Source organism: Barbatula barbatula, assembly GCF_947034865.1.
Source record: "Barbatula barbatula genome assembly, chromosome: 11".
Taxonomy (NCBI): domain Eukaryota; kingdom Metazoa; phylum Chordata; class Actinopteri; order Cypriniformes; family Nemacheilidae; genus Barbatula; species Barbatula barbatula.
Window position 1 is genome coordinate 17,180,541 of NC_136774.1, and position 23,947 is coordinate 17,204,487.

General features: G+C 37.6%; 2 protein-coding genes across 4 annotated transcripts; one reads left to right on the top strand and one right to left on the bottom strand.

Annotated features, from left to right (window-relative positions):
- Positions 1-1,234: 1,234 nt before the first annotated feature.
- gpr37l1b (G protein-coupled receptor 37 like 1b) lies at positions 1,235-4,624 on the top strand. Its single transcript, XM_079467288.1, has 2 exons — positions 1,235-2,074; positions 2,743-4,624. Exons 1-2 carry the CDS (start codon positions 1,430-1,432, stop codon positions 3,583-3,585), a joined length of 1,488 nt encoding a protein of 495 aa, XP_079323414.1. The 5' UTR covers positions 1,235-1,429; the 3' UTR covers positions 3,586-4,624.
- Positions 4,625-9,030: 4,406 nt separating this feature from the next.
- Positions 9,031-22,672, bottom strand: cry3a (cryptochrome circadian regulator 3a). Of its 3 annotated transcripts, none has more exons than XM_079467767.1 (15): positions 22,517-22,672; positions 20,689-20,851; positions 16,670-16,778; positions 16,358-16,500; positions 15,922-16,106; positions 15,549-15,637; positions 15,187-15,327; positions 14,756-15,067; positions 14,320-14,471; positions 13,073-13,275; positions 12,364-12,462; positions 12,118-12,192; positions 11,934-12,023; positions 11,196-11,341; positions 9,031-11,017 (listed from the first exon to the last, which is right to left on the bottom strand). In XM_079467767.1, exons 2-15 carry the CDS (start codon positions 20,844-20,846, stop codon positions 11,009-11,011), a joined length of 1,911 nt encoding a protein of 636 aa, XP_079323893.1. In that variant the 5' UTR covers positions 20,847-20,851; positions 22,517-22,672; the 3' UTR covers positions 9,031-11,008. The 3 variants fall into 3 exon arrangements, 2 of the variants coding, with proteins under 2 accessions (XP_079323893.1, XP_079323892.1); XM_079467766.1 differs by having other exon boundaries at positions 11,196-11,359; XR_013787309.1 differs by having other exon boundaries at positions 10,372-11,017; positions 11,196-11,359; positions 12,103-12,192.
- Between the last annotated feature and the right edge of the window lie 1,275 nt (positions 22,673-23,947).

Consider the following 23,947-nt stretch of genomic DNA (forward strand, 5'->3'; position numbering starts at 1 on the left):
ATAACAATACAGTGTGTACCCCAAAGGTGATCTGACAGAAATAACTTTTTTTCATTTTTATCAACACCAGGCTTGATATGCATATCATTTTGCACACTGAGATAGAAGATAGAACATGTTCTGATTTCAGGTTTTGATATAAATGGTAGATTTTGGTTTGTGCGCACGTGTGTGTGTGTGTGTGTGTGTGTGTGTGTGGAGATAATATCATCCATTTAGATTATCTATCCGCCACCCGTACCCACAAAATGCACTGTGCCACTCCTTCCTGTTTTAGTACCACTGCCGCCTATGAGGTTTGAGTTTAGCAGCTGTCTATGCTGTATTGACACATATAGTGTCTTTAGTAAATACAGTCACTTATATTTACACAAACTCTCATTCACATACTTTTGTATTGCTAACCTTAACATGTTGCTAGAAATAAAGGTCATGGGTTTGATTCCCAGTTTATACATTAACTAAATCAATAATGTAAACACTGTCTTATCAGACATTGAGAATGGAAAAATACAATGAGCAGCTGTTGCTGTAGTTTTTAATGCATATGCTTAACCCAATGTTGACAAAATGCATGAATGAATGAATGCATGACATTGTGTCTTCATGTGACATTCACATTCATTCATTCATTCACTCTCACTGTTGCCTGCAAGGTGGATGGCGGATATATTTTGCACACAATTCATTTATTTGTCACTCAAATTTAGCATGCACACCACATTGTAATTGTAACTCTGATCACTGGTATTTGCAGACTGTGCCCTCTCCAGGCCAAAGTGAGTACTGCTTTCAAAAACGTATTGGCATTTATTTATATATACTTTGATTTATCTTGCATGCATTTGCAGTAAAGGCATGTATCTAAACAGTCAATGTGAACTCAAATGAAATTGTTGAGCAATATCTATTTTAAAGAGAGTTAAAAGTGTTAAGTGTTCACAGATATAGTTGTGGGGAACATTTTGAAATTCACTCAATTGTGTCAGGTGAGGCGCTTTGTAAAAATGATTGACAGCACTAATGTTTGTATTTTGTCAAATTTAGGGCCGACTTAAAATGATTTTCATCAGTTTCAGAAACAACTAATACTGTACTGCACTGCATTATAGTTCACAAAAGTGCAAAGAGGTTTAAATCATCATGATAATGCCAGCAGAGGGCAACCATTCCCATCAGTCAGAGTGGTGAAGAGCAGCAAAAGGGGGTGTGCCTCTGTGGAACCCTTTTGAGAGAGACCAACCATCCATGGGTTTGCTAAGAGAGCTGCATTCTGGTCAACAGGATTGCAGAAAACACAGGCTTTCGGCACAAGGGTTCTTAAACTTCGCCAGTGCCTTCAGCAGGGTTTTCTCTTGACCCTCTGCAGCCTGTTATTAGGGTGTGACAGAACATTTTAAAGTACTTTTAGTGGACTTTTGTTTTGAAGATGTGGGCGAGAAATTGTAAATTGATTTATCTCGTAACACTGGCTTTGATTCTCAACGTTTGTGTCTCAGGGGCGAAGAAGGGAAAGCCAGGGCACAAAGGACATGACCCAAACGCCAGCAAAAATACAACATGGAATTTGAACGAGGACATCTTTGATCAAGATGATTCACAAGAACGCATGCAGCAAGAAAAAGGGTTCCCTGTGGAAGTTGGTACGCATAAAGATGAAGGACCGGTGTATGCACATACTTCTGCAAGTCCTTTGCAATTCACAACAATGCCCAATTCATCAGTGTTTGAAAATGGAAACAGCAATGACACCAGCAACGGTGATCCAACAAAAAGGAGCATCACAAAAATCCACAATCCATTATATCCTATCACCGACAGCTCTTACAGTGCCTATGGGATTCTGTTTCTGGCTTTTGTGGTGTTTGCCTTTGGAATTGTGGGTAATTTGGCTGTTATGTGCATTGTGTGGCAAAATTATTTCATGAGAAGTGCATGGAACTATTTACTTGCTAGTCTGGCGTTTTGGGACTTCCTGGTGTTGTGCTTCTGTCTGCCTATGGTGGTCTTTAATGAACTTACCAATAAGAGACTTCTGGGGGATTTTTCCTGCAGAGTCGTGCCCTACATAGAGGTAAGGGCCTTTAAAGTTTGAACATATTTTGAACCCATTGTATTCCGTTTTTATGCTTAGAATATAGATTTGGCACGGTTCAATTTGTCTCAGTGATTATTAAAAGCAAATGTTACATTTGTTACTATTAAAACAAAAGCTTTTCAAAAAAAAAAATTCGACCAAGACATTTGTTCTAGATTTATTCAACAGCAATAGTTTAAGGTTCCTAACAAATCAGATTATATAAATAAGTATATTTCTAACAAATAAAATATCGATATAGAATAAAAAATAAAAATAAAATATGTGCAAGTGAAAATACATAGAATAAAGTTTATAACTATATGCAAATATGTATAGAATACAATATATACATATGAAGAATAGAATATAGAAATATATAGTTTATACATAGTACAAAGTATATATGCAAGTATATAGAAAGTATAGAAATTATGCAAGTTTACATAAATATAGAACTGTGTGCAAGTATATAGAAAAGAGTATAGAAATACATGCGTATATATATATATATATATATATATATATATAGTATGCCATATAGAAATATGTATATAAGTATATTTAGAATAAACTATAGAAAAACAGTTCTCCATAATCCAATCCTATTCACCCACATTTGCCATTTTCAAGCATGAAAATAACCTTTTTTGCACACCTTTCAGGTAACTTCACTTGGGGTAACCACCTTCAGCCTGTGCGCTCTGGGTATTGACCGCTTCCACGCTGCGACAAGCTCCCTGCCAAAGGCCCGGCGGGTCGAGCGCTGTCAGAAGGTTCTGGCTAAGCTGGCTGTGGTTTGGATCGGTTCAATGTTGCTTGCAGCACCAGAGTTACTCCTCTGGCAGCTGAATCAGGTAACATCACCAACTCTGGGCATCGAGGTGGACACCTGCATCATGAGCCCATATCCGGACCTCCCAGAATCCATTTACTCTCTCATTATCAACTACCACGATGCACGTATGTGGTGGTACTTCGGCTGTTACTTCTGTCTGCCTGTCGTCTTCACCCTGCTCTGTCAGTTGGCCACCTGCCACGTGTCCGGTGAGAGCGGAAGTTCAAGCAAACGGCCCGAGGAGAGATCCCTATCCAAAAAACAAAAGCTTCAGCATGCTTTGCAGGTCGAGCGACAGCTCAACTGCACAGTCATGGCCCTAGCAGTGATCTATGGAGTTTGCACGCTACCTGAGAACGTTTGCAACCTGACCCTGGCTTATGCTCCCATTCAGGTATCCGAGGAGGTGTCATCTCTGTTGACCCTCATAAACCAGTTTTTCTTGTTCTTCAAGTCGTCTGTGACGCCTGTGCTGCTGCTTTGCCTGTGTAAGTCACTGGGACAGGCCTTTATGGACTGTTGCTGCTGCTGTTGTGAGGAATGCCAACCGAGCAACTCCTCATCCACCCAAAATCTTACTGAAGGCAAAATCAAGACCTCCAGCGATGTGTCCTCCATTTTTTTTGACAAGGCCAAGGACAGTTCGACCATCTTGTCTATCGCAAGCTGAGTAGGTGGATTTTGTCCCTGAGTTATGTGATCATGAGATGACTTGGAACCTCAGCTTACTTGGGGCATATCGACCAGAAGTTGCCATCTTTAGTTGTTTGTTGTGTTGGAGCAAGTTAGCACGCTTTTTGAAATCTGAGCCCTTTTTTGTATTTTAGTTTAGGTATAATGTTTTTGTGGGAGATCATCATTGGGATTTATAAATTGTAAGGCTGAGGTTTTGTTCCACTTCATCTCAGGATTGCTAAATGTTCTTAAAGGGATAGTTCACCCAAAAATTCATTTTCTTTCCCTTATGTCATTCCAAACCTGTATGACTTTTTTATTCTGCATAACCTAAAAGAGGGTATTTTGAAGAATATTGGTAACCAAACAACAATGGACATAACTGACTTCTAAAAATATCTTCTTTTGTATTAGTCCACAGAAGAAAGAGTCATATGCAGGATTTGATTGACATGAGGGTGAATAAATGATGACAGAATTTCAATTTTTTGGTTATCTATCCCTTTAGTATGTTTTATCAGCAGCTCACTGTAATTTTTTCGTAAAGCTTCCCCCCAGTTTTAGTGCAACTGTAATGTATATAGACATTTATACATTTTAGCGTGTTTAAATATTTAGAAAGAAATCTCTATGAGATCAGAAATGCAGTGAATACTTCCAAATCACAAATAACACATAGGATCATATTGTTCATATAGGAAACTTGCAATATAAAAAGCTTGGTATGGCTGAAAAGTGTTCGCCTGTTATTTATCACTAACTTTAACATTTTTCACAAATTTTTCATAAGCACTCAAAATGTGTCTACACTGTTATTTGTCGACTTCTGTATAAAAAGCTCCACCGGCTTAGAATTTAAATAGGTTTCTGAAAGGAAGCCCTATTGTCAGATATGAAAAGACAACATCTGAATGGTCTGTCTCCTCAAGGGACTGTTGTAACTTTTGCACATAGATGCTTTTAAAAGGACATACTTTAAAAAGTCTATAAACAGTTTTTAAAACATATGTTCAATAAATGCCTTTAAATAATGTATGCTGTCTCATTCATCTTTGAAGCAGAATCTTTTCACTGTAGAGCATAAGCAAGAGTAGCACTAATCTCTCTAATATCCACGAGGAGCCGAGGGAGAACATTTTCATTCCCATAAGGTTTCCATTGTTCTGAAAAGAAGATGGAAGCTTCTACTGTGAATATCAATGCCCAGACTAAGGCTAAGTTGCCAAGAGACCGTCTAAAAATTCACGTGGTCAAGTGTGCACAAAAAACCCACTTGGATTTCCCACCTTTTCTTGTCAGTAAAGGAATGGAAGAATTTGTCAAAAATACGACTTTCTACTCTTGTCATTTTCGTCGGCATGCTTAGCAGTGTATCAAAGCAAATTTAGAAGCTTGCCCTTTAGCTGTAAAACAACAGAACATAGACTAGACTTTTAAGGCTATTAAAAAGGATAACGCAAGTTTATTTGCTAGTAATACCAAAAACACGATTGAATATAACTGACATGCGGTTTATAATGAATTGTAAACACTAAACTAAAGATAAATTAAATGAATTGTTTGGGTGAAGCAGACGTGGGTGTTCCTGCAGGGGTTTTGGAAGAGGTTGGACCTCATCGGTCTAATGTTGGCTTGCGCTCAGAGCCTGTCAGAGACGAGTGAGAGAGGTAGAGAAAAACCTCATTAGAGAATTGATTTGAGTTTTAAGAGAGGAGCTCCACTGGCCATAATGACTGACTGAGAACAGACGAGTCTCTGTTCCCTGTAATGAAGCTAGTGCCACAAATCAACAAATTTCCCCACAACATTAATGCCAACTTTGTTTTACTATAAATCATAGCCTTACATAAACAGGTGGACGCAGTACTAAGTATTTTTACGCTGCTCAAGTACATTGTTCAAGTTTCTGTACTAGTGTTTTTACTTTATTCAAATTGTACTTCACTGACCTATAAATTATATACAGTGGGGGAAACCATTACTTGATCCCCTGTCTACTTTGCCTTACAAAGAAATAAATGAAACCAAGAAAAAAATGTATATAAAGGTTATAAATTGATTTGCTTTTCAGTCAGTGAAATAATTTGATTCCCGAGCAACCGGCAAGAATTCTGGCTCCACAGATTGGTTATGTGCCTATATGGACCACAGATTAGTCCTGTCACTTTAAGAAATTACTCCTAAATCAGTTTGTTATGTATATAAAAGATGCCTGCCAACATAATCTGTGTCTTTCATTTCAACCTCTCCAGTTAAGACCAAATAGGTTTCAAAGGATGTTAAGCACAAGATTGTAGACCTGTACAGACCTTGAATAGGCTACAGACAGAAGCTTGGTTAGAAGGAGACAATTGTTGGTGCCATTATTTATTATTATTTGGAAATAGAAATAATACAAAATAACTATCAATTGTCCTTGGTATGGAGATCCCTGCAATATTTCCCCAATGTGGAAAAGAAGATCATGAGAGGTTAAAGATCAGTCAAGAACTTCATGGAAGAAACTTTTTAATGATTTCAAGACAGTTGGGACCACAGTTAGCAAGCCAACCATTGGTGACACGCTATGCCACAATTTAATGAAATCCTGAAGCACCCGCAAGGTCCTCCTGCTCAAGAAGGGCCACCCGTCTGAAATTTGACAATGAACATCAAAATGATTCAGAAAAGGCTTTGGACAAAGAGCTGTGGTCAAACGGGAAGAAAATTTACTCGTTAATGTTTTTGGAAGGAGAGAAATGTTATGACCCCAAGAACACCATCCCTACAGAGAAGCACAGTGTTCAAAACATTATGCTTTAGGGCTTTTTCTCTGCTCGGGTACAGGATGACTTCACCACATTGAGGGGCTGAGGGACGGGTACCGTAAAATATTGGACGAGAACCTCCTCCGCTTAACTAGATCACGGAAAATGGGTCGTGGATGTGCCTTTAATATGACAAAGACCCCAAAAAATATTGCCAAGACAACCAAAGAGTGGCTTAAGGAGAAGCACATTAAATGTCCTAGCCAGTCTCTAGTCCCTAGTCCTGGGATAGAGGCTAAAACTCAAATTTGCTGAGCGACAGCCAAGAAACCTTAAAAATTCACAGAGTGGAATCAAATGTATCCTGACACATGTGCAAACCTGGTGACCTATTATCAAAAATGCCTGACCTCTGTGCTTGCTGACAAGGGTTTCTCCACCAAGTACAAAGTTATGTTTTGCTCGGGGACTGAAATGCAAATAAAATCATAACCTTCATATAAATAATTTTTCCCTGATTTTGTTTTGTGTTCTGTCTCTATCAGTTAAAATAAACATAAAAATTATAGACCCTTGATTTCTTTGTAAGCAGGCAAACCTCAGTAGGGGATCAAATAATTATTCCCCCCACTGTATCATATATCACCAATACATTTAATAAATAACGTGCTTTACCTTTTATACTAAGGGACATTTAAAGTGTAGTGCTTCTTTACTTTTAGTAAAGAAAACTTGAGTGAAAGTAAAAAGACTACTACATGTTATGTAAGTACACTCTTAAAAATAAAGGTGCTTCACGATGCCATAGAAGAACCATTTTGGTCTAAATGGTTCCATAAACCTCTGTTTCACAAAAGGTTTTTTGTCGCGAAAAAAGGTTAAGATTGCGATTATAAAAAGGTAAGAAAGAGATAGTTAAAGAACTTTTGACTATGCTTTGTTGGCGTGTTTTTATTATTTGGAACCTTTTTACTTCATTATAAAGTACAGAAACTTGTAAGTCCCTTTGGATAAAAGCGTCTGCTAAATGAATAAATGTAAATGTAAATGAAAGTGTATTTAGGAGTAAAATCAATTTGATCAAGATTGGTTATTTTTAAGGTTGTATTTATGTCCATTTAATGATAACAACAAATTAACCAAAGTTTTGCGTGTATATGTCACTTCCACACCAAAAAAAGTCAAAACAATGAATGTTTTAAAAATAAACAGACAAATAAAGGTGATATAATACATCTTGTAATAAATTATCTTGTATGCATCCAATTTTGCATTAAGTGACAAAAAATTGACTTCAATTCAGCCAGGTCCCAAGACAAGACCAATATGTAAGCATCCCATGACTGTCAACTAACCCAAAGTGCATAACTGTAAACAATGCACTCTGGGTAAGAAAATCACAAACAAATCTTTGAAGACATTATCCATGGGTAAGGTGTCAAACCAGTGAAGTGATTTCAGAACGTCCCGTTTTAATTCCCCCTCGCAGACGTGAGAAAGCGATAAGTGTCCTGTATGTGTCCACTCTCTCATTCTCGGATGAGACTCAATGAGGAAGGACTAATATGACCTGAATGTCCCTCACTTCTGAACAGAACGTTGTCTCCCCTCGCCTTGTTAAGGGACAATGTTTGTTTTGTTTCAGAGTTCTGAGAGGAAAGGCTGAGAGAGGGCAAAGGGATGGGGGGGGGCTATGAGAGATTCAACACAGTTGCCGTGGCAACTAGTTTTGGCCCCTTGACTACACTAACATACAGAGACGGGATTGAGGACCTGGGCACGAAAAACAACCGGAGGCATAGACCACCGCATATAGAGGACAGGAAATGCTAGAGAGTTTCATTTTGATTCACAGTTTAAGAATAAAAACGTTTTTCCATTGCGGTTTTTGTCATGCTTATGTATTCAAGGCACATGGCGATTGAAACCAAGAGTAGGTGCAGTAAAGTGCCCGGGTGCCCAAACATCCCCGCTTCACGAGGGTCCAGGACATCTCAACCCATTTTTTTCTACATGTTGTTTGCCAAGTCTCAGAGAGGGAAAAGAATTGGTCTGTTTGAATGAACCTCAATCCCCACAAAGTCCTACAAGTACATCTGATTGTGGGAAAGAGCAAACAAACCAAAAACATGTTATTTCGATATATTGAATACTCAAGCTTTCCTTCTTGTTTGTCAATATGTCAACTAAAGCTTTGACAACTGTAACATATCCACTAAAAGTCTATAACCACATCGGTTTTTGCACGAAATGAAATGACAATATTTTCATCTTTTTTCTTTGTGATCTCACAGAATAAAAAGACGTCAACTATATCTTACTTACTTCAAATAAAAAAAAGATATGGCAGTGTTAATATACTGATGAACAGATGTGATTGACAAAAAGCTCATGAGAAGGTTAAGCAAACATCAACACCGCCCCCAAGTGGTATTCATCACTCATTGCCTTCTCACAAACAAAACTTTCCAATCTTGAATCCAACAGGAAGATTCAGCAAAACAAACTCAGTTTCAACCAGATATACTTTTACAACTGTTAACAAACTTGTGAGGATTAGGAATTAGACTCGATGTCACACATTTATTCCAAATAAAAACTACAAAATGTGAACAAATGGGGAAAAACTTAAATGTTCACTTAAGCTGTCGCAAAGCACACTATAGCACAGATATATTAAGTAAAAAAGCAATGAGGTTTCTACAGTTTTTTTATTTAAAAAAAAATTCACATTAGAAGTGAACCCTTCTGGTCATAGCAGCCCATTATCTACGGTAACAGCACAAAGATGTCACAGTGTCAAAGCAGCTCCAGCTATACAAACACATATTCAGGTCAAACTGTTCAGCAAGAAGTAGCCAGATCATCATGAATTTACATAAATTACAGGGGCCTTATATATTTACATATAGCTGAGTTATGCACAGTAATTATAATGTCATCTGTGTAAAACATTGTAAACATTTTGCAGAATTCATCATCGTTTCATTCAACCAATGTAATGCTTACGTAACATAATATTGTTACCAGTATTTGTTTGTATTGACTAAAAGATACTATATTCTTAAGAGGGGATTTTTAAGATTTTAAAATATCAAATAGATTACAAAAATGATCATTTTGAGTCATATATCAATTTAAAGGAGACAAGTTTATTAATAATTTTACAGTATGGTTTCCAAAAATCTAAATTATTCAGATTTCACTGGGGAACGTGTCTACACAAAAACATTTGTACTTTCGGGATTTCATCTCTGGACAGAAAACCAATAGTTATATTTGATAAATAGTATTTGGTCTGATGTTTAACAACAAAAAACAACTTTGGGTACGCTGTCAGCATAGGTAAATCACTGCTGATCTAATACAGTGAAATCCTATTTGTTGGTTACATTCCCTGATTTAATGTACTTAGCGTAATTAATGTAATTAAAAAAGAAAAATCAGATATTAATAAAAGTCATTTTAAATGACAGAATTACAGAAAACATGATTTGCTCATTCTTGGAATGTCAATATTAACATGACGTGTTTTGGCTGTCTGATGACATCTGGTATTTTTGGTGTCTTAATCTCACTATGCACAGATGAATTTAAAATATTCAAGTCTTTTGTTTTTAAATCTAACGATGCAAATCTAAAGCAACACTAGGCAGTCCTGCACAATAAGACAATTTACTTGTATATCTAAAAAAGGTCTATTTAACGACAAAGATTTAACAGATAAGTGTACTCATTAACATTATGTCTTTTCCAGTGTCATTTGCTGGCTTTGGCAGAATGTAGGTTGGCGATTATCAGTGTTTTAAGGCTTGACTGTGAAGGTCAGCTGTCTGCGTGTGTCAGCCAGTCTTAACAATGAAAAAGATATTGTTGTTATTATGAAGATTTAGAACTATTCTTTTAAAGGACTATTGTATACCACCTAAAAGTACTTCTGAACCAGTTCTGTCCCTGATCAATTGAATATGAGTCTGAAGTTTAAAAATGAGAAGATAAGCTATTTTAAAATCTAGAAATCCTATTTAAAATTTCTGCTTGGCTGTTATTTTATTATACATGAATTTTCTGTACTGAAACACAAGTACATTGAACTGGCAAAGAACAAAACACCAATATATAAAATATAACTGTATAACTTTTTTCTGTTTACAAAATGTGGCACATACACCACTATAATGAGTCAAAGAAACTGAGAACACTGTAAATGTACAAAAGCGTTGGTTGTTGGTTTGTTGTTTCTGTGGATCCAACTAATGTCCAGTGCTGGTGGCAACTGAGCAAAAATACACACAGATGCAGTTTAATAATAAAGGTCAGATTCCTTCTGCTTGATAGAGCCTAAGTCTACCGCACTTGGTATGACCCATGAACCATGTTCATCTAATGCCATGACAAAACAAACCTACTATAGCCACAAAGACATCCAAAAAGAAACGTTTTTATACCTGCTTCATTTCTTATGGATGTAGAAATAAGCAAACTAATTGCATTTTCAAAGAAAACTAATTCTTCAATGAACCCAGATACTGTAACATTCATATCCTTCGAAGATGACAAAAAAGAGCCAAATCCACAATTTTTTTGTGCCCAACATGAGAGTTCACAGGAGAACAGTCCAGCCCCCGGTTTTTTTCCCAAATATTCTGCTCAGTATGATGATATGTCCACCTAGCTTTTCTGGAAAGCAAGCAGAAAACAAAACTCATGTTTCCTTCAACAAACCACAAGGTGTATTAAAGATAAAATAGAAACCAATATTCTATCTGTAACAGCAATCATAAACACGAAAGGCGTCTTTTTGCCTGATATAATAGCATTTCAATACTTACACAGTAAAATTGAGAATTATATTTACCATACTCGACTGGTTCCCTCTGGTAGCATGAACTGAAGTGACCTCAGCAATTTGTCGTGGAAGTTTGTGAGAGGAAGAGAGACTGCCGTCCTCTTCTTCAATATCTTGTTCGCTCTCTCTCCCCCTCTTCCCTGTCACACTTCCACCTGTGTGAAGCAGGTGTCCTTATTAAAACATGAAAACAAAGAGTATATGAACATCCATGTACGCATATAACTTGTACGTAAAGGGGAAGTTCACCTAAAAATCAACTTGGTGTGGTCATTTTTTTATTAAAGTCAGTATTTTGGTACATTTTTCGCAGATAAAGCCTTCTCATCGCTTTAAAAAAATTAAACTGGGCCACTACTCCGCGGATGGACCAATTTAACAATGTCTTTCTTACTTTTCTGGACCTTGGCAAAAAAACTGACACTATGTTGTCTATGAGGAGGCCTGGAAATCTCTCGGATGTCACCTAAATATCTTTATTTGTGCTCTGAAGACGGCGGAAATTCTCAAAACGTGTTTAACGTCATGTGGGTGAGATAAAAAAAAACACAAAGTTGATTTCTGGGTGAACTTCACCTCTAAATACACATTTACTTACATTAACATGAATGCTTATGATCAAACCTAATTATAAACCACTGAAGTATACTACACGTTGGATTGACAGGTGAGACCATTTGTAGAGTTTTAGTTTTTTTGCTTTGTCATTAATGTCTTGTCATCATACACATTTTTCATGTCCATTACCTGAATGAGGGCCTGCCATTTCTGGTGAGATATTGCGCTGGTAAAGGCGACTGTTTGCGTTATGCCCCGAGTCAGACATGTGGTGGTAACCTAGGAAACAGGAGAAACATTACTTCTTACAATTGGAAACTCAAATTTAGGTTTCCATTTTTGTATTTAAATCTGTTACTTTATTAGTTGGCACCTAGTTTCTGCTGCTGCTGTTGTTCATGTTGCTGTGTTCCACTTGGTCCTTGATGCTCCTTGCTGTCAGCCGGTGCTGTTGGGATGCAAACATAAATTATTTTATGAGAAATATTTATATTTACATGTTTAAATATATAACATTTGTTTATAATATGGCCTACATTATATATTAAGAAAAGTTCTTTAACTATTATTAAGTAAAAAACATTTAGGAAAAAGCAATTGTTGACAGGCAGAATCTCACCTGGTGTGTTGGTCTCAGACTGCTGTTCCTCTGGGGAGTAAGCCATTCCATTCCCATTCCCATTCCCATTGTGTGTGGATGGAACAGAGGCCAGAAGTCCTAGAAACACAGTGAGTAATATATTTATTCTCTAGCAGTGCTTCCAAAAATGTAGGCTGTGGCCCTTCAGTGGGCTATACTGTAGCAATATTGCAGATTTAGACTTGTGAGCTTTTTCTGTATACTATATCACATTCTACAGTAAATACAGTATAAAATAAAGAATCTGGATGGTTATTGTTTCATTATTAATATCAAGACAAAATAAAAGGAGCCTTAGATATGTAGCCTTATCCTTCTTAAAGGAACAGTCCACCCAAAAATGAAAATTCTGTCTTTATTTAGTCACACTCCAGGTGTTCCAAATCAGTATACATTTCTTTGTTCTGATGAACACAAAATGTGATATTTTGAAGAATTGGGGAAAACAAACATTTATGACTAACCTTGTTATTTTTTCTAATATGGTAGTCAACAGTGGCCAAGAATTGTTTGGTTAAAAAGATTCTTTCAAATATCTTTCTCGGTGTTCATCAGAACAAAGAAATGTATACAGATTTGGAATAACTCAATGGTGAGTAAATTATGAAATGATGGATTTAAGTAAACACACAAAATGATAAATACATAGCTTTTTATATATGTAAAGAAATTGCTTCAAAATTCTTGCCGAGTCCTCTGTAGCGCGAGAGTTGCTGGTAGATCTGTTTCATTCTTTCGATGTTGAGACGGCTTGCTTCGGCATGGTTCACCATGGGTTTGGGGTAATGGACTCCGATGATGCACTTAGCGGCATCCTGCACATAATCTGGGGCGTTCCACGGTTCGTATATATACTTTGCAGGGAAACCTCTGAGAACAGGTAAATATCGTCTGAAAGAACAAAGAGAGATTAAAAAACAGTCTCTTCATAAACACGATGGAGGTTGTGCGAGGTGGTTTGAAGTTTCAACAAGCAGGTAGAACAAGAATACAAAACTTCACTGATTATTACTAATAAAACGCCAATCAATTCAAAAGGTTAAAAGCTTCTAAACATGTTCAAAATGAATTATCACTCTGTATGATAGTTGCTTTATTTACTGTATGTATATGTGACATCACTGATTTACAGCTGATTATAGCCGATTAACACAAGAATTAAAAGCACAACACCACAAGTAAATAAACTGAAAAGAACTGAGGAATTCAGTAAGTCTCTAGTGAAATCAGAACTTGTGTCTCTCCTCCAGGTCCCAGGGACAGAAAAGGCCACCTACCTATTGTCTAACGTGAGATCGAATTCACGGTCTCTGGCATGGGGCCCAACCTACCTTCATGCTCTCTGAAAAATGCATTGCGGCTCTCTATGCACTTAAAACAGACCAGGCTTCGTATTTCCCAACCAAGTGGTTGAAATTCCTTTTGATAAAACGAGAAGATCCCGAGTTAAAGAACAGGCTACTGCATTTCCCGCCAATAAAGCATCACGCTTCAACCACATTCACAGCTAACAGGTTTCCAAATGCTTTGGCTAAGAATGGCTTTCGTCCTAAAAACAATCAACCACAATTCGCAAATGGGAAAGCTGAACTTTTCACCCAATCCGTGAGACGACCACACAGAAACACAAACAAATTTTGGCTGACATGCTCATGAAGATAAATACAATGATCTTGGCAAAATTTAAAGGCAAACATTTGCTCTTCGATGTGGCCCTATAATGTCAAACCTTAACTGGACATTTTCAGGACAGAAAAGCTTCAACTTCAAAGATAACAAAAACCTGTAACGTGAGGCTACAAGGAAAAAAGTTAGAACAGAAAGATACTGCATGGCTAGTGGATTTGATACATGCTCTCCTGACTGGTTTATCTTGGACTACTTAAATAGCCTGGTATGAAGACGAGTGCTTGAATATTTGGGAAAGTTACCAACCTAATGAAATCGCCGTTAGGGTCGGTGCGCCTGCCGAAACCCACTGGACAGTAACAATGAAAGAACTGCTGAAAGAAAGAGCTACAGGAGAGCCACATCCAGCTGCCAGCGTTCACGCTCCAGTCAGCATCCAATAGAAGCTCCTCAAACACCTGTTAATCATATTAACCATTACTCTCTAGCCAATCAGAGATGGTTGCTTACTCGCATCATTCCTTACTAGACCTCAGTTCTTCAGTTTAGTCAACTTAACACTAACATATCAAGCTTTAATATGGCCATCCTGTATATACGTACAAATATATATTGTAATGTATTTAGATTCCACCATCAAACCCAAACGAAATACACAATGACAAAACATCAAAATTTCCTTTCCCCCTTTTTCAACATAACCAGGCAAAACCAGCAGATGTCCAAAGTGTGCGTAATGCACCTTCACGCCCTCTTCCCAGCTGATCCATAAGTCTCCGCGGGTGAGGAAACACGCCACAGCATGGCGGGCCAGGTGGTGAATCCATCCCTCCTGTCTCAACTGGGTCATGATGGCATCAATCCAGGGAAAACCAGTCTTAGCTTCAGCCCACTTGGCAAGGGCCTCTGGGTTCTTTTCCCAGGGAATACGCACGCAGATTGGGTTGCCCTCCATCTTGTCGAACCGTGGATTGGTGGTGGCAGCGGTGTAGAAAAACTCCCTCCACAGTAGTTGACCGTAGAGGGAAAGAGGAGGAGTGCTGGTTTTCTTTACCTGCAAAGAGAATTGAGAGAATTCTATAAAAACGATATATTTATAGAATATAGAGATTTGAAAGGTGAAATGATGTGGGCACAGCAGATGTAAACAACTGGTCAGAATCATGTAAGTACCTTCCTGTAAAGGTCTGTGAGTTTGAAGTAGAAGAGGCGGCAGGAGAGGCAGCCGAAACGGAGGTAGGGACTCAGGCCAGTCGAGCTGGCCAATAAAGAGTTTGCATTCATTCTAGGCCTTTCAAAGTTTGCAACCCAAGCCTGGCAAGGCACAAATACACATATAAGCAAAAGAGTGAAACATGCAGAAGATTTTGGGCTGACAAATGAATAACCAAGATAGGGTTCCTTGAGCATGTTGCTAGCAACACCAATGTCATGGGTTCAATTTCAAGAGAAAAAATCCTAAAAGTGTAGTAAGTGTGAGAACGGAGTCAAATTAATACTTTGACTGTGACACTATGCAACTTTTATGATGTTACCTTTCTCTCCAAGTGTCTCTCAATCCTTGTTAATGCCTCTGTCTCACCCCCTGGCCAGACAGCAGACGGCAGTCCCTCAATGTCAAATCCTGAGCCAAGACAATGTAGGTTAGAGATATCATACTAAACTTGCAAAACTGGTGGGTTCTCATGATGCACTTTATGGAACAAATGAAGTTGTATGTTAGGTCACAGGAAATGGATATTGCATTTATAGTGCAAAATTTAGGTCAAAGTCATTGAAGTTTGCCCAAAAGAATATCCTTAATATACTGGTGAGTTTTACAAGAATTTTAAAGAGTTGATCAAACTAGAATTCACCTCGAACCTGGAGCACCTTCAACAGATAAACTCTTGATCTCATAGAGCTCACCTAGTTCCTCCAAGGATGGCACACCATATTTTTCCCCATGGTCTTCAGAGACTGGTGTGACACAGCAGCCCATCATAGTGTTGGAGAGGGTTTCCACCGGCATCTCCGGCGGGTCCATTCGACTGATCAGCGTTTGGAAACGTTTGTAGGTAAGAGGAGGCTGACCACCATTCAGTTCAATGATTCTGGAATGACAATATACAGTGTAAATAAGGTCACTGTCTTTCCTCACACACTTATCTCTTTACAAGCATTTCAGCCCGTGCTTTCTTTCTATTAAGGTGCGTGACTTCTGGGTGCGCTTTCAAGAATTCTTATAAAAAATTCCTAAAAAACGTCCGGTACAATACAAATAATGGCTATTAAACTGTTAGGGATAATTAAAGCTGACGTGTTTAATTTGCGTCACACCTTTAAAGAAATGAGTTGTTCTTACTTGTCAAGATTGTAAAGGGTGTGCGAGATCTGGACAATGACTTCAACACCGGCCTCCATAGCGAGCTTCTTAATAGCTGCATCCCTCTCCTTTCCAAATGGTTCGGAGTCATCCTCAAAAGTCAACCTGGATATTTTCCACTCCTGAGAGAACAGAACACAGACATCCTAAGAAAAACACTAGACATGGTCAAAGAAATGCCAATACAGTGGACTGAAGAGGGCGGATTTCAGAAAAGCCCCAGAAATTTGTAGAAAACACAAAAACATAATTGAAGTATAACAGCAGCGTTTTGAAACCAAAATATTTCACCTTGAAAAGGCGTGGAAAAACATTGGCAGGTTGTCCTCGGATGACAAAAAGGCGAGAATTGAGTTTTCTTAGATTGGAATCGAGATCATCCAGGCACTGCAGGAGAAATCTGTCAAGTAATAAACAATAAGAAGTGAATTCCTTAAACCGCTGTAACGCATTCACTATGTGAAAATAAAAAGCACTGTGTTGTGAATATATAAAAAAGTAGCATTTCTCCACAATTGCTCTTTATACTCTACAACCACTTGGAAACAATCAAGACAAAATATGCTTAGCAGTTTTAGTATAAAAAGAGTTAAGACCTTTAAGTGAAAATGTCACAAGGCGCACTTTATTAAATATACAGCCGCGGAAATCCTTTTAGTTTTTCTGATTATTAAATGTGCTAGAATGTGTTTAGGTAAAAACGTTTAGGTAAAAACGTTTTAATTTGAAATACAAATATTGTTTTAATTTCATTTATTAGCATTCAAAGTCAACCGGAGAAACAGGCCAAAATAACAGAATATACCTGTATGCTATGTATTTTTTCATACCTCAAACTCAACTGCAAAGAAAACAAGTTCATATTCACTTTAAAGCAACACATAAATAATATGTATTTAGGAAAAGTTCAACAATACTTCTTTATGCGGCTACCTCATTAAGCTGTTGGATGACTTTATGTCAATCCTGAAGTTTGATTTTGTTTAAATTCAACAAACACTGGACAGGGATGACCACAATACATCTAGAAATGCTGATAAAATAAACATTTGTAATGGTCTCCTGATTATTTCCGTGGCTGTATATTTACGGTTCATTCTTTTAAGTTTTTATCCACAGGAATAAAACCTTAAGCAATTCTTAAGATGGCAACTCACTTTGCGTCAAGCCGGAAAAAAAACCCAGGGAACATACTGGTGCTTAGATGTTCTTTTTTTATTCCAAGTACTTGGTCTAGAGAGGCTTTGCTTGTTCTGCAAGCTGTCTCTCGATCCCTACACATCCTTAGACTTTCCATTCAAAAGTCTCTTCATTCATGATCTTATTAAGAAGTCAGGAGCTTAAATGCTATTTCCTCTCTACACATCTGCCTTCCTGCAGATACACCTCCTGAAGATCCATCGAGTACACAGCATTTAAGGACACTCACTAGTCCACGAACACACCATCAGATAACTATCAAACCGTTAAACGCCTGTTAAAACTTTATATTTTCACATTTTAAATAAGCAAGTAAGTTTTCATTATTGACAGTAACACCGCTTTAATTTTCAGAATGTTTCCATATGAACACTTTATACCAGACTTGGTACACAATATCTAAAACATGAAACATAAACAAGAAGCTGATCTTACAGTGAGAAATTGTTTTCTTTCGCTCTGGCCTTTGCCAATGTTCCTGGCTTTACAAGCCATTTAGTTTTTTCATTGATGAGTTTATAGTATTTGTCTGGAAGGGTCGTCTGACCCTCCACTTGTGTCTCTGGTATTTGGTCCTGCCGTCCTTACTGAGCACAATGTCAGACTGTCCATAACCAAAGCCCTGATTAGGGACCAGACAGGGACAAAGCTCCCTATGCTCCAGATACAGGCTGACCGCTCAACACACTACCACACACACAACTGCACACTCTACCGTCTTGGTCACGGACAACATGTATTAACAATCACACGTTTATTCGAAAAGTATTCAGAGGCACAAAAAAAGAATTGCTTTTGGAGCATGAGTATGGAAAAGACAGACCTATTTTCCAGCATATTGCCTTGTCATAGTTATTCCTTATGTAACTGGCCTGGCCTAGATTTGCCGCGTGTAGATCTGGAGGGCATCAAATTTGCCCAGTGACCTCCTTACAACCTCAACAAACCTCTTCACACCTAGCCTGATCAAAGAGCATGCTTATTCAACTTCCACTGCTCCAGATCACTTGAAAAAGTGGTTAACTAAATAAGACTCATTTGCCTTTGATATTCAAGGTGTCATATATGACCAAGGTATCTACTAAAAGATATGCATTCTATACAATAACTTCAACTAACCAGCTTACTTAATAACTTCTGCTGAAAGACAAGTTATCAGTTTATATTATCAGTTACGTAACAAGGTAGACATACTCATTTCACGAAGGTAGACCGAGTCAGTGCTGAAGTTCATTCAATAAAAGCTTACAAGTTAGGTTTGTTTCGCACATCCTGGACCCGCAATTCATTGTGAAGTAATTTACACAGAACTCGACCCCTTAAGTGCACACTACAAACTGCTTAGATCATCCCATATCAATCAAACCCTGATAGAATGAATATGGGTGATAGTGTACTTCGACCTGGCATGTGCAATTCAGAACAATTCCAACAAATGTCTTCATCCAGAAAATATTAGGGCTGTCAAAAGTTTGTGTTTACAGAATACATATCTGTGTACTGCGCATATTCATTTTGTATTATAATGATCTATTTTTATTTATGGATCATTTATAATTTAAGGAAAATATACAAATTAAATGCATGTAAATATATCCTTAAAATGTATACATGTCTCTGTACGTGTATGTGTTTATATATACAAAATTAATATGCACAGTACACAGACATATATTTTGAAAACACAAACTTTTATTCTGTATTCTAGAAAATATTTTACTTTTTCCGTATTTATAAACAGCACAAACACTCACCAACAAAACACAATACAGGCCTCATAATGAGCACATCTAGTTTACACTTATTTGTCCAGCAGAGGCAAAATGTGTGAATCGGGCCAATGTGACCATTCTAGTTATTACATCTGTGACATTACGAGATGTATGTGAACCAGTACGGCACGGCAACACAAAGCAACACACGGTTATTATATATACAAAGGCTGCAAACTGAAATCTTCCCGCGTTACATTTGTACTGTTCGACGGGTGTTTTTTTTAGAAAGACATGTGAACACGTGAGAGATTCATTCTCACGTGCTTCATTTTTTAATCTAGTAAATTAGTGCTCATTAACATTCAGTCAGATCCATTAAGTAGGTGAGCGGAGCTGAATGACAAGCTCCAGACTGAACAGACCGTCTGACTTCGCAAACATCTGCTAGTCTGTGGCTTGGCCTACTTTCCCCATGACTGACTATTGTGGCAATCGTTCAATCTCCATACATGGACATTTATTCACATTTCTCCATGTGTGAGGATTTTTTTGGTCGAAAACTAAAACACGTAGGCACTTCAGGCCCCACGCATTCCAGAGTAAAGAAAATCTAAAGGTTGGACGAGCGTCCAAAATGGATCCATTATCATAAACCATGTGAAATCAGAAGACATGGGAGAATATTATAGAGTACATGTTTCTCTAAGATGTAAGATTTGTGTTCCAAGAAAACCTTCATGTTGCTCTATATAGAAAATAAAATACTTTCTGTAATTCACAGCCATGAATTATTAACAGCACTCGAGGGCGAGCCATTGAGAACTATTCCAAACTTCATCAAAGAAAAATTAATGACATAAGTAAGAAGAACATATTTACATCCAGATGGTAACTGATTTACACAGAACCCAATCTGAGTACAATGAACTGCTTACAACAGGGGTTAGACTGCACACGTGTGGCATCATGTAAATGACAGTTAATTGAGAGTAAGTCATTGAGTCTGTTAAATATTTAAGTGCACTCTGAACGTTAAGCCGAAAATTATCGTGTGGTCAACAAACTGTACCAACTTGTATTTCAGGTTTGCGTTTTCAATGGATCAAAATGTACCGAAATCTCTGAAGTTGGATTAAATGTGTTTCACCACCTGACCTTGATTTGAGTCTCTGGCACTCATTCAATGGGAAACAACATTAAGTGATATTATAAAATGAGGAGAAAGTTCGATTTTGTGGATAACAGTCGTTCAGACATAAAATGAATTGACTTGTAGCCTAAAGCTTTTGAGGAAATGTTGCTCCCAGCAAATATATACTGTACAGTATTTTATTGAGATGAAATTATATAATAAAAGTTCTTGAAGATCCTAAGATCTGAAAGAGCTGCACTCACCTCCACCTGTTGACCCCGAGATTTGATGACCCAGCAAACCAGGGATCCAGGAAGTAGACACATCGAATTGTGTCTGCCCCACACACTGCCTCCTGAAGTGCAGGGTTGTCATGGAGACGGAGGCCCTTTCTGAACCAGTGGATGGAATTGGGGGCCATGTTCACTGAATCAATAAAATGGAATCAGAACAAAAGTTTATCCATCAAGTTGTCTAAATGAGAATGTTCTTAAAGGCAAAAAACATTTAAAAGTGATTTCACAAGATATGTCTTTACATACAACAGATTTGTTATTTTAAAAATTGGAGCACTCTTAAAGAACCAAGTCTAAGGGATAAAGGATATATCCATTTCAACACATTCTTTTTAGAGATTAACAACTGCAATTATTATAACTGCAATATATAAAAGACTGAATTTTAACACTGTTCCTTTATATTTTGCTAAGAACCTAACCTAACTATACCTAACAATAGGTATAGATTTGATTCTTCAAAGGGGGGTCGTATGATTCAACAATCTTTCTCTTTCCTCACTGTGACAGGAGAATGCCCTCAAATCTGGAATTAAACCCGGTCCATTTGAGCAGTCAGATCTCAAGACACATTCTGTGACATTCATTTCTTGGCATCTCCACAGTCTGATTCAGGACACTGACGTTTGCACAAGAGTGAATTCCATCAGAGCAGTTGAGAGGCCATACAACACTGACACATACATGTGGTGATGCTGTCATCACAGAACCACTTACAGTACACGAGTTTAAAAAAAGATGTTTTAAACATTAAATAAAGCCTTCAAAGACCATTCTCTTTAAAGCACAGGAACATTTTTAGGAATAGTTTGTCGTTGTGCCCAAACATTTTAATTCTTTAATCACTTCTTCACCCCAATATCCTTCTAAACTTGAATGCCTTTTTTTCGTCTGTAGAACACAAAAGAAGATTACCTGTCTTTATTCATTTCAATTGTATGGACACAATACCGCTAAGACATTTCTCAAATGATGAATAAATGGTGACCAATTTTTATTATTTGGGGTGAACTATCCCTTTACGGTGACCTGCTGTGCATACAGTTGTATAAAGGCAGATTTATTTTTCCAAATGCTTTAATACACACCGACACAAAACAGCTTGTGAATTAGCCTCCACAACAAATAAAACTGATAATGAAATGTGATATGTTATAATGCACCGTCAGCAGAGTACAAAAGTGTGAAGCGTTTAAGGACTCTAGTTTACTTGAATATAATAAATTAAAATATCACTACTTTTCAATGTGTTCTAATGATTTCTCAGATTATTACTTAAAACGAACAGTGCCCTTATGTACCTGCAGGATAGAATTGTAGAGAAATTTTTTTTACCAGCCACACCGGTTTTTAGTATAGTGTTTATCCTTACACCAAATTTTAACCTGAAAAACTGGAATAATAAACAGTGGTTAAGGGGAATGCATAAGAAGCGATTGAAGTAATATAATTGTATTTTACATTAAAGCACAACTTGTATAGTGTCGCCCTATACTGCATTACAGACACTCAAAGCATCCCAAAGCAGAAATTAGGTCAATTCCAAGCTCTCTAGGTGAAACTGGCAGACATAAATAGTCATAAAACACACATTTCTCTCTATGTTTCCTAACACTACAAATAAATCATCGGTTAAAAAACAAAGACAAACAGATAAACACGCGAAAAACTTTACAGGGAAAACAAATGTAGGAAACTAGGTCACCGGCGCACGTTGTGTAACTCATGTAACTCAAACAGCACAATGTTGTCTTTTAGCAATAAATACAGTCTGATGCACAAACATAAGCATTACCTTCATCCGCTATCTCAGCCCTAAAGACAGTACCATCTCTTCCCACGTTATAGAAAAAGTGATCTTCCCCGGTTCAGTCTGCCTCACACACGGTCAACCCCTGCTCCGCGCCTGCTCTGTTTGACTCTCTACGGTTCATTATGACGCGAGGATTCCCCTGCGAGAGCGCGGTGGCGCTTGTGATTAGTCGAATCGATGTCACGGGGTGTGTGGACGCGAAGCATGGAGCAATGAACCGTACGGTGGTGCACAGACGCAGACGGCCAGATTAATTCACTTTAGTCAAATGCTCATCATTTCATCGCAATAATGATTTAGGTACAGTGGTAAAAGTCACTACCCTGGTAAAAAGCGATAGAAAACAATCACAGGAATTCTAACAGGAACCATTAAAATATCACTATTAACCATTCGCCTCTACCATAAAAACATTACAAAAATGATTTTTGGATCACTTCGGTAAAAAACTATTATAAAACCATTGCATTTTCTATTGTGTTTTGGTTCTATTGTTTGTTTTTAGCAGGCATTACTCCAGTGGCGGCTGGTGAAAAATATTCTCGGTGGGGCTGTGCCATACTTTTTTGTTTCCGTAACCATCGCAATAAAATTTAACACAAACTGCAGGACAGCAGTGCTCAGTGAAATAGTCAGTAATTATTTAATGCCAATATTAAAAAGTTGAGGCATTCGTACACAAAAACATAAACATCATGATGCACAAACACAAGCCTTTTATTTGCATTTAAACTGAACTTGTAAACAATTGACTATTTCTACATATAAGTAACATCTTTTGGAAAGGCTGTTGGTGCCATTGGTAGTAAATAGGCAACACAATATGCATGCTGTCAGAACAGAGTGGAAAGTGGACAATAACATTAAATTATTATAAAGTTTATAGGAATTCTTACACTGTATAAAAGATGTATAATATAGAAATGGATATCAAGTGGCTGAACTCAAACCTTTGACTGGAAGAATAGCATAAAGTATTTTATGATCAAACTAAATGTAACTAATTGTTAATGTGCTCCAGAACTGCAACAATTAATTGATACAAAACATATATACAGTTATATTAGCAAACACACTATTAACATTTTTTAGAGTACCATATATAACTGAATGATTTTTATGCTAAGGTCAACTATATACAAAGAAACGTGTGTGTGTGTGTGTGTGTGTGAAGCTACGGGAGAAGCCGCGCATATACTGCTTCCCTTTTTCGCTAGCCTGCTGTTTGATTGAGAGGTCAGTTTGATCTGGGCCCAGCTCTTTCACCCGAACTTTCTCCGACAAAGTTCTCCTCTCAAACGGATCTTGGAGGAGAGATTTCACCGAGTTAGGGTTGGGTCTTGGAGGAGTAACGTCCGCGCTCGCCATTGTCGTTTAGTAAAAATGGCGCCCCTAGAGCCCAGTCCTTATTTT